The following is an 11,791-nucleotide window of genomic DNA, read 5'->3' as shown; positions in this document are numbered from 1 at the left end:
TCACTGACAAAGTAAGAGCTGTGTTATCCTGTTACTGGAGATTTACAGCCGTTGTACATGTTTTAATATATGTGCTGAGAACAGATTCTGCAGAACTTAAATCCTTATGAAGTTTTATTCCCAACTGTTCTTTGTAATGAACTTGAGCACTACTTTTTTCAGTGCCCATTGTGAAATGTGGGTGGGTGAATGAGTAAAGGTAACTCTAGATCACGGCTTTTGAAATTTTGAATTGCACAACACCAGATTCAAAGTAGGTCTGTGATCTTTATTGCTGTTACTATGACTTCAAATGTAATATTATTAGCAAAACAAAATAAAAGGTATTGAATTGGCAGTTTTTTGGTATAAGAATTTCTTACATTTAGCCTGTAAAGCATTTGTCAAAATGTGTAGGCTGTTTTCATTGAGGCATTAGACCATGACCTTTGGACGTGCTTTGTACCTTTTAACAAATAAGTAGTTGTAAAAGCTTTTCATGTGCTCTCATTACGCACATACAACGCAGCTGGACGCTTTACCTGCATATGCAGGCTTGCACAGCTTTATTTTGTGCATCAGGATTTTCACTGCTCTAATAAGGCTTAAATTCCATGCAACATTTATTCAGGTGGGAGTCTAATTCTTGTAGCGATTCTTTATAATTTAATAGTTATAATCGAAGATGTATTAGTACTGTAAATATATGAGCATGCCAAGTATTTTTTAGTCTACGTTTAAATAAGTACTAATTACTAAAAGCACATTAAAAGGTCTAATAATTTGGTTATTAGTTTAGTTACTTCATAGTAAACAAGGTTTTTTAAAGGGCAGAATGTGTGGGTTTTTTTGTTTTAAGTATATTAGACACTAGTCAACTTTATTTATATAGTGCTTTTTACAATAGACATTGTCTCAAAGCAACTTTAAAGAATCCAGGACCAACAGACCAAAACCCCTAGGATTACAGTTTGAGCAAAATGTTGATTGTATGTCAACTTGATAAATGGCATACAATATTTATTTAAAAACAGTTTATTATGATTTGCATTTGATTTTTTTAACATAATATAAATATCATTTATATACTGTAGATTCCTGTTACTTTTGAGGTGCTTCTAGCATTCTTTATGCTTGTCCCACTGCATGAGGATAGTACTGTTTTTTGAACACTTTTCCTTGGTTTAAAAAGTGATCATTTTATCAGTACCTCATTCAGTAGAACAAACTGTTCCTGTGCTGAAATCTTAAATTCTGCCCAACCCTTTATGTTTAATTGTATCAATTTATTTTTATTATTATTATAATTATTATTTAACAGTTGTTAATAATTGCAAAACCACTTTCTGGAAAAGTTGGGGTATATAAACATATTTGAAATTTAATACCTGCTTTAACACTCAAAACTTGGGACAGAACCATGTTTACCACTATGTTTACCTTATTTATTAACTACACTTTTTAATCATTTGGGAATTGAGTATAGTAGTAGTAGTTTTGCAAGCAGAATTTTTGCTTGATACGAGACTTAAGCTGCTCAGCAGTCTGTAGTCACCACGGTCTGAATCTTTTTATGATGTGCCATACCTTATAATAGAACACAGATCTGGGCTACATACAGTCTAGTCAAACACACACACTCTATGAAGACAGACTGTCATAACATGTGCAGAATAAGGCCTGGCATTGTCTTGCTAAAATAACCTTGGACTTCCTGGGAAAAGATGTTGCCCTGATGGTAGCAAGTGTCTTAAATTTAAAGGTGTCTGCGTAAATGATTCCCTCACACAAATGCAAGTCAATGCCATTGGCGCTGATATGTACCCCCATACCATGACTGATGCTGGCTTTTGCGCTATTTGTGGATGGTCCTTTTCATCTTTGAAAACAACAGATGTAGAGTTTTCAGTGCCAGAAACAAGCTGAAATCATCCAACCAATACACACATTCCCAAGTTTCTTTTAGTCTATCTGAGATGAGCTAAGGTCCAGAGAACTCGACGGTGTTTCTGCATAGAATTAATAAATGGCCTTTCAGGTTGCATTTCTTGATGCAGCAGCAAAAACAGCTCAGTCACCACAATTTTAAGAAGTACTCCTAAGCCTATGTGCCTATATTTATCACAATAGCATGTTGGTTTGTCAGTTAATGCCATCTAAGGGCTTAAAAGTCATGAGCATTCAGTTGTGGTTTCCAGCCTTGTCCTACATCAGCTGACATTTTTCTGGATTCCTTAAATCTTTCCACAATATTATGTATGGTAGATGGAGAAAGGCCTAAATTATTGGCATTATATTGTGAACTGGGAAATTTTTTTAACAATGACCCATCTGTGCTTGCAAAGACAGGCTTTGGTGGATCCTACATTTAAACCCAGTTATGATACCCTCGCCTGTTACCAATTTACCTGCTTGTTGTAGGATGTTTCAAATTAGTGTTACTTAAACGTTTTTAATTCGTATTTCGCCCCACATTTTCTGTGTGTTGCAGGCATCAAATTCAAAAATAGTTTATACTTAATTTGGTCTGTCCAAACATTAAGTGATTTATTTGTACTTTTGTCAGTTAAACAAAGGTTAAAGATAAATGACAAATCACAGATTCTTGTTTTTATTTTGATATACAAAATGTCTCTAGTTTTCTGAAAATGGGATTTGCATATAAAAGTACTCTGGTAAGTATATGCCATTTATATTTGCTATTTTCACTATTAAATAAAAATTTTATTCTTTCTATTTAAAGGTTGTGAAAAAAGATGCATCACTCAATCCTTCTCACGTTGTTACTTCTATGTATGCCATACACAATTTATGCTGGTAAAATTTTGGTATTTCCAGTTGATGGAAGCCACTGGATTAATATGAAAATTCTTATTATGGAATTACACTCGAAGGGTCATGATGTTACAGTGATCCGAGGTTCAGACAGTTGGTATATCAAGGAAGAGTCACCGTACTACAGTTGCCTCACCATTGATGCTGGCACATTTGATGATGATTTCATTGATAAATTTGTGCCTCGTATGCTGGAAATACGAAAAGAAGAAGGATCCATTTGGGAACAGATGATGCTAGGAGGAGAGATATTAGTGAAGTTTGCTGGGTTTCATGAGAAGTTTTGCAATATGACTGCCGTGATATTTGAAAATAAGGACCTGATGAATTCCCTCCAAGACGCAAAATATGAAGTGATGTTGACAGACCCTGCTTTTGGCGGAGGTGTATTACTAGCACATAAACTTGGCCTTCCTCTTGTATTCAACGTGCGATGGACTATTCTTGGGGAAGGCCACTTTGCTATTGCTCCCTCTCCTCTGTCTTATATACCTGTTCCTGGAGCAGAGCTAACAGACAGGATGACCTTTTCCCAGAGAGTTAAGAATGTGATTCTTTACTTTTTGAGTTACTATCAGCAGTTAAAACATTTCGGCCAGACTTACCAGGCTTTTTGTGAGAAATACTTTGGCCCTGACGTGGATTATTTCTCCCTGTTTCAAAATGCAGACATCTGGCTAATGAGAAATGACTTTACTTTCGAGTTTCCTCGACCCACAATGCCAAATGTGATCTACATAAGTGGTTTCCAATGCACACCCTCTAAACCACTTCCTGCAGACTTGGAAGAGTTTGTTCAGAGTTCAGGGGAGCATGGGGTCATCATCATGTCTTTAGGAACTGTTTTTGGAAAACTCCTAAATGACCTTACTGATGAAATTGCAGCAGCATTTGCCCAGGTACCTCAGAAAGTTATTTGGAGACATAACGGAACTCGGCCTGCTACTCTTGGCAACAACACATTACTTGTAGATTGGATGCCACAAAATGACCTTCTTGGACATCCCAAGACTAAGCTCTTTGTTGCCCATGGAGGAACCAATGGAGTACAGGAGGCTATTTATCATGGGGTTCCCCTTTTAGGTGTACCTTTAGCTTTTGATCAGCCAGATAACCTCTCGAGGATGAATGCAAAGGGAACAGCTAAAATTGTGGACATTTCTAAGTTGAACAGAGTTGTGTTTTTGGAGGCATTGAAAGAGGTGCTGTTTAATCCATCTTACAAGGAGAACATGCAGAGGCTGTCTCGGCTACATCGGGACCAGCCTATGAAGCCCATTGATCAAGCAGTATTCTGGACTGAATATGTAATGAGAAATAAAGGTGCTCCTCATCTGCGCTCACAGTCTTATAAGATGTCCTGGATTGCATACCACTCCATAGATGTTATATTCACATTGTTGGCAGCTACGGGGATTATTAGTTGGCTAACATTTATGCTGATGAGGTGTCTTTGTTTGCGAGTACTGTGTAAGAAGAAAACCAAGCATTAATAATAAATTTAGTTTAAAAATAAAGTTGTTGAAGTTTTGTAGACAAGTGCTATAACCTTGTGCTAAAAATTCTGTGTTAAAATCTATATGAGCTATCCATAGAACAAATGTTTAAACTGTTTTATTTGTGAAACTTTTTTGAGTTAGTGATTATGCAAACTTAACTGTAATTTCAAATATTTAAACAAATAAAAAAATTTAAACTTCAAATATTAAAAAACCTATTTAAACTTATAAACCTTTCAGGTACATCTGTACATTTCTAAAAGTAGCAATAACAGCAGAGTTTTGAATGCCGTTGTCCAGTCCAGTTTGGTGATTTTCATGCTTTAATATAGTAACATTCTAATAAATATGACTTCAAATTCAAAGTGTTTGTACAGTTTGTACAGTAAAATAATGTTTTATTTTGTAAATGTAATTGCACTCATAAGAAATAACAGTCTTTTTCTCTCTGCACTGCACAAAATTTGGCATGCTATTCTGATAAATAGGCTTAGAGATACTTTGACAAAACACCCACATCAATAAACACTGCTAAGTGCCAAATTAGCTTACATAAAATGGACCAACGGAATGTGTATTGTGGTCTGATCTGCTGACTCTTTCTCAGGCCAAATAAAAATAACATAGGTTGTCATGAAATGCTGGTGTGTTAGTGTACTTAGCAACTCAGATCTCTAAGGGCATTATTAATGCTGGAAGATAAATACACATTTTGAGGCAACATCTTTTTAAGAGATGTCCATACTTATTTTAATATCACGTTACAATATAGTATAACTGTGTTTTTAGAGAGCGGGTGCTAGATTGGTTTGCCTGTAGTTCAGACAAAGTTTGCAAAATGATTGCAACGATATAACATGAAATTAGTAATGAGCTTTAATTTCCGAAAGAAAAACAAGCAACCTTTTAACTTTATAAGGTACAATTTAAAAAAGTCAGTTTTATTTATTTAGGTAAATTACAAATAACTGCTTTCTAGCATTTCACATACTATTCAATGATAGGGTTTATAACAGGGCAAATAAAGTACATGTAAAAGTTACTTCTCAAAGTTAATTTTTATATCTGGATTACACTTCTGTTAGTAAATGATTCCTTTAATTTATAATTTAACAACTGCTAAAATTGCATTTTGTTTATCTGTAGTTCTGACTGAGATAACATACCTTGTTTGTGATTTAGTCATACCAGCTAACTGTTAATTGTAGAAAATAGCATGATTGTTCACATGATCATTTGAGAAAACACAAATAAGATGTATTTTATTTTCTTTCCCCCTCAGTTTCTTGAAGGCTAAATAATGAGTTTGTATTTGTTATTTTCAGAAGAGTTCATCTAATATTAACTCTTAATAATTGTTAATAAAACTATTATCTGAAATATTTCTGACCATTATTGAAAATATTTTTATTGTAATTTGTAATCAGTGCCATATTACTTCTTCTCAGCATTCTGTCCATTACTACCTGTGTGTGTAATTTGTTTAGTGCCATGTATTCATCATCATGGGTGGATCATGGCTAATAATCTCCTTATATCTCCCAACAGATCATGACATTACTTACAGTGGGGTCAAAAAGTATTTAGTCAGCCACTGATTGTGCAGGTTCTCCTACTTAGAAAGATGAGAGAGGTCTGTAATTTTCATTATAGGTACACTTCAACTATGAGAGACAAAATGAGAAAAAAAAAATCCAGGAAATCACATTGTAGGATTTTTAAAGAATTTATTTGTAAATTATGGTGGAAAATAAGTATTTGGTCAATAACAAAAGTTCAACTCAATACTTTGTAACATAACCTTTGTTGGCAATGACAGAGGTCAAACGTTACCTGTAAGTCTTCACCAAGTTTGCACACACTGTAGCTGGTATTTTGGCCCATTCCTCCATGCAGATCTCCTCTAGAGCAGTGATGTTTTGGGGCTGTCGCTGGGTAACACGGACTCCACAAATTTTCTATGGGGTTGAGGTCTGGAGACTGGCTAGGCCACTTCAGGACCTTGAAATGCTTTTTACGGAGCCACTCCTTCGTTGCCCGAGAGGTGAGTTTGGGATCATTGTCATGCTGGAAGACCCAGCCATGTTCCATCTTCAATGCTCTCACTGATGGAAGGAGGTTTTGGCTTAAAATCTCACGATACATGGCCCCGTTCATTCTTCCCTTAACACGGATCAGTCGTCCTGTCCCCTTTGCAGAAAAACAGCCCCAAAGCATGATGTTTCCACCCCCATGCTTCACAGTAGGTATGGTGTTCTTGGGTTTTTCTTCTTCCTCGAAACACGATGAGTTGAGTTTTTACCAAAAAGTTCCATTTTGGTTTCATCTGACCACATGATATTCTCCCAATCCTCTTCTGGATCATCCATATGCTCTCTGGCAAACTTCAGACGGGCCTGGACATGTACTGGCTTAAGCAGGGGGACACGCCTGGCACTGCAGGATTTGAGTCCCTCTCAGCGTAGTGTGTTACTGATGGTAGCCTTTGTTACTTTGGTCCCAGCTCTCTGCAGGTCATTCATCAGGTCCCTCCGTGTAGTTCTGGGATTTTTGCTCACCGTTCTCATGATCATTTTGACCCCACGGGATGAGATCTTGACCCCAAGGGAGATTATCAATGGTCTTGTATGTCTTCCATTTTCTTACAATTGCTCCCACAGTTGATTTATTCACACCAACCTGCTTGCCTGTTGTAGATTCACTCTTCCCAGCCTGGTGCAGGTCTACAATTTTCTTCCTGGTTTCCTTCGACAGCTCTTTGGTCTTGGCCATGGTTGAGTTTGGAGTCTGACTGTTTGAGGCTGTGGACAGGTGTCTTTTATACAGATAACGAGGTCAAACAGGTGCCATTAATACAGGTAACGAGTGGAGGACAGAAGAGCTTCTTAAAGAATAAGTTACAGGTCTGTGAGAGCCAGAAATCTTGCTTGTTTGTTATTGACCAAATACTTATTTTCCACCATAATTTACGAATAAATTCTTTAAAAATCCTACAATGTGATTTCCTGGATTTTCTTTTCTCATTTTGTCTCTCATAGTTGAAGTGTACCTATGATGAAAATTACAGACCTCTCTCATCTTTCTAAGTAGGAGAACTTGCACAATCAGTGGCTGACTAAATGCTTTTTGACCCCACTGTATATGCAAATCATCAACTGCTATTTATTTATGCTGTAATTATGTAACAAAATATTAAGCAGTAATTACCAATTCTGTTTATTTTGGTTTTCACATTTTATTATAGTTGTTGAGAGAATCTGCTTGGAATTTGTGTTGTGGAGAGACTGTATACTACATATTCTGCTTAGAAACCTCTCTCCTTTAAAATGTTATTTCAGTATTTTTATATTAGTTTGCTTTTATGATTAAAGTCTCAGTAACTGGCGGTCTCTTGCCAAGGTCAGCAAGAAAGAAAGTTATTTCAGATGCTAAGGTGTTTTTCAAAAAACACTAAAATCAGATCTGACCTCAGATCACAGCTAAAGCACAGCTAAAATACATGTGAAATGATTACAGCAATTTTCCCCTCTTGCCTTTGCAGCTATACCAGGCAGATTTTGGAGTGTGTCTGTGGGAATTTGTGTGACTGGGCCACTCAGGTGGCGCAGCGGTAAAAACACACGCTGGAACCAGAGTTGGGATCTCGAATACATCGTATTGAATCTCAGCTCTGCCTACTGGCTAGGCTGAGTGGCCACATGAACAACAATTGGCCTGTTGTTCAGATATGGGCAGGACTAAGCCGGATGGGGTCTCTCTCTCTCTCATAACTAATGCAATTATGACCTCTGCTGGCTGATTGATGGCGCCTGCACAGAGATGAGAAAAGAGTGCTCTCAGGGTGTGAGCTGCACTGCACTCATCAAAGTGTAGGTGATAAGATGCATACGGCTGCTGCCCACGTGTCGCAGGGGATGTGGGTTAGCTTCGTTCTCCTCAATCAGAGCAGGGATTGGCATTGGTGGAGAGGAAGCATGACACAATCGGGTAATTGGATGTGCTAAAAAGGGAGAAAAAGGGGAGAAAATGCATGAAAAAAAAAAAAAAATGAAAAAAATAAATAATGAGTGTGACTGAAACATCTGAACCTAATTATAAGGAACCCACATACTTTTGCCCACATAGTTTATGTATTTTGTAGGTTCGAAATTAAGAATAACATCTAAAGAACTTCAGGCTGAGCTGTAGACAGCTGGGGTTATACCATGCACTGCACACTAAACAAAACAGGGTTTTGGGCCAAGGAAGACCCAACTGCTTAAAGAAAGGCACAAAATGTACAGGCACAGATTAAACCGAACTATATCTCATTGGCAATACCAGTGTCATGTTTAAACTAATGAAGCCTATAAAGAAAAGTGCATTATACCTAGAGTAAAACATGATGGAGGATTCCTAATGTTGTGGGGCTGCTTGGCTCCCTCTGGGACTGGAGGCCTTAAATGTAGTATAGAAACTATGAAAATAAAGAATTATAAGAGCGTTTTAGAACAAAATGTTCTCCCAAATGTAAGAAAACTAGGTCCGAGTTGAACAAAATGAGACATACAACTGCATGTATGTTGACATTTTGTTGAATGTGTTTGTGGACATGCTATTAAAATATTCGAATGATGCACAGTTGGTACATATCCACTGATACATATGCAGCTTTTTATAATAAACCATGGGTGCCAATAATGTTGAACACAAATAATGTTTTACTTAGTGTTTAGCAGATGACAGAATAAAATGGTTATAAAAACGTACATTGAGCTCTCCTTGCTACATTATATTCATTCATGCAAATATTGCATTGCATTTATAGATGTATTTCAATAAAGCACCACTAGCTCAGTATTTGGTTCCTGAATTTATTTAAAGATAAAGAACAGCATGATGTATACAACAATATATACAACAATAATACAGGTAAGATCATTTATACTCTGTACGATTATTAATAAATACATTTCTAAACATGACAAACCAACCTAAATCATTTAAATTACTTATAACAAATTTAACCATTTAATGTATTTTACGTTAACCACTGAATTTGTTGAACCACTCAAAATGTCACATGATTCTGTTGCGGCTGCCATATTCAAGAGAGAATTTCATGGCTACTTCACATGAATGTAAGGTGCTACAATTAGTCACTTACTTTGAAAGACAAAGTTAATAAAATAGGCTGTGATTCTGAACTCCTGATCAGACTTAAGTGGAAAATCTACCAAATTTGTCATTTCCTGACATATATACTGTATTTATCTTTCTACCTGAAAAGTCTTTCAAAGTATTTAAAAGCACAGAAGCCTACCAGCTCCTATCATCCGGGTGGTTAAAGAATCCCATGGTGTTTCATAAAGAGGAAAAAACTCATCATCATAGGAAGGGTAAGACAACATCAACTAATTATTACAAAAGTGAACGCTGTTTGCCTTTAGATAAATTTTGTTAATCTTAGCAGCTGATAAACTCTTGTCCCCCTAATGTAACTAGCAGGCAATGTTATACTTGATGTTTCTGGAGATTTAAATGTTCTGCCATTTGTGAACACTGTTGTATCTACAGTGTATCACAAAAGTGAGTACACCCCTCACATTTCTGCAAATATTTTATTATATCTTTTCATGGGACAACACTATAGACATAAAACTTGGATATAACTTAGAGTAGTCAGTGTACAACTTGTATAGCAGTGTAGATTTACTGTCTTCTGAAAATAACTCAACACACAGCCATTAATGTCTAAATGGCTGGCAACATAAGTGAGTACACCCCACAGTGAACATGTCCAAATTGTGCCCAAAGTGTCAATATTTTGTGTGACCACCATTATTATCCAGCACTGCCTTAACCCTCCTGGGCATGGAATTCACCAGAGCTGCACAGGTTGCTACTGGAATCCTCTTCCACTCCTCCATGATGACATCACGGAGCTGGTGGATGTTAGACACCTTGAACTCCTCCACCTTCCACTTGAGGATGCGCCACAGGTGCTCAATTGGGTTTAGTCCATCACCTTTACCTTCAGCTTCCTCAGCAAGGCAGTTGTCATCTTGGAGGTTGTGTTTGGGGTCGTTATCCTGTTGGAAAACTGCCATGAGGCCCAGTTTTCGAAGGGAGGGGATCATGCTCTGTTTTAGAATGTCACAGTACATGTTGGAATTCATGTTTCCCTCAATGAACTGCAGCTCCCCAGTGCCAGCAACACTCATGCAGCCCAAGACCATGATGCTACCACCACCATGCTTGACTGTAGGCAAGATACAGTTGTCTTGGTACTTCTCACCAGGGCGCCGCCACACATGCTGGACACCATCTGAGCCAAACAAGTTTATCTTGGTCTCGTCAGACCACAGGGCATTCCAGTAATCCATGTTCTTGGACTGCTTGTCTTCAGCAAACTGTTTGCGGGCTTTCTTGTGCGTCAGCTTCCTTCTGGGATGATGACCATGCAGACCGAGTTGATGCAGTGTGCGGCGTATGGTCTGAGCACTGACAGGCTGACCTCCCACGTCTTCAACCTCTGCAGCAATGCTGGCAGCACTCATGTGTCTATTTTTTAAAGCCAACCTCTGGATATGACGCCGAACACGTGGACTCAACTTCTTTGGTCGACCCTGGCGAAGCCTGTTCCGAGTGGAACCTGTCCTGGAAAACCGCTGTATGACCTTGGCCACCATGCTGTAGCTCAGTTTCAGGGTGTTAGCAATCTTCTTATAGCCCAGGCCATCTTTGTGGAGAGCAACAATTCTATTTCTCACATCCTCAGAGAGTTCTTTGCCATGAGGTGCCATGTTGAATATCCAGTGGCCAGTATGAGAGAATTGTACCCAAAACACCAAATTTAACAGCCCTGCTCCCCATTTACACCTGGGACCTTGACACATGACACCAGGGAGGGACAACGACACATTTGGGCACAATTTGGACATGTTCACTGTGGGGTGTACTCACTTATGTTGCCAGCTATTTAGACATTAATGGCTGTGTGTTGAGTTATTTTCAGAAGACAGTAAATCTACACTGCTATACAAGCTGTACACTGACTACTCTAAGTTATATCCAAGTTTCATGTCTATAGTGTTGTCCCATGAAAAGATATAATGAAATATTTGCAGAAATGTGAGGGGTGTACTCACTTTTGTGATACACTGTATTTCTTTGTAGACCACACACACAATTTGGTAATTATACCATACAGTCGTTTCATGGTGAGCATGGCATTTGCACAAGGACTGCATTAAATAAATAATTCATGAAGATCATCTCTCTTTGTGTCATTATTTTCTCATCAGAATGCAATTATTCATTGCTTTCCCTCCTCAACCAGTATTGGCTTGGAGGTTTATTTCCCCCCTCAATACAGTGGTTTTGTATGTTAATGCAGAGTTCCACAGCTCTAGTCCTGCAATCCTCTTGAACTGCATAATTATGGTTTTCCTAGTTAAAGCTATTAGCAAATTAATCTCTTCTACAAAATATGTACA

At 37.7% G+C, this 11,791-nt stretch overlaps 1 protein-coding gene across 1 annotated transcript; it reads left to right on the top strand.

Annotated features, from left to right (window-relative positions):
• Positions 1-523: 523 nt before the first annotated feature.
• On the top strand, positions 524-5,695 carry LOC134310897 (UDP-glucuronosyltransferase 2A2-like). Its single transcript, XM_062992637.1, has 2 exons — positions 524-610; positions 2,723-5,695. The coding sequence occupies exon 2, from the start codon at positions 2,736-2,738 to the stop codon at positions 4,305-4,307; it is 1,572 nt and encodes a 523-aa protein (XP_062848707.1). The 5' UTR covers positions 524-610; positions 2,723-2,735; the 3' UTR covers positions 4,308-5,695.
• The last annotated feature ends 6,096 nt before the right edge of the window (positions 5,696-11,791 follow it).

Source organism: Trichomycterus rosablanca, chromosome 1 (genome assembly GCF_030014385.1).
Source record: "Trichomycterus rosablanca isolate fTriRos1 chromosome 1, fTriRos1.hap1, whole genome shotgun sequence".
Taxonomy (NCBI): Eukaryota; Metazoa; Chordata; class Actinopteri; order Siluriformes; family Trichomycteridae; genus Trichomycterus; species Trichomycterus rosablanca.
Note: the sequence above shows the minus strand (reverse complement) of the source record. Positions and strands in the feature narration are given on the sequence as shown.

Coding starts and splice junctions, on each gene's coding strand:
- LOC134310897 (XM_062992637.1), top strand. CDS start 2,736: ATGCATCACTCAATCCTTCTCACGTTGTTACTTCTATGTATGCCATAC.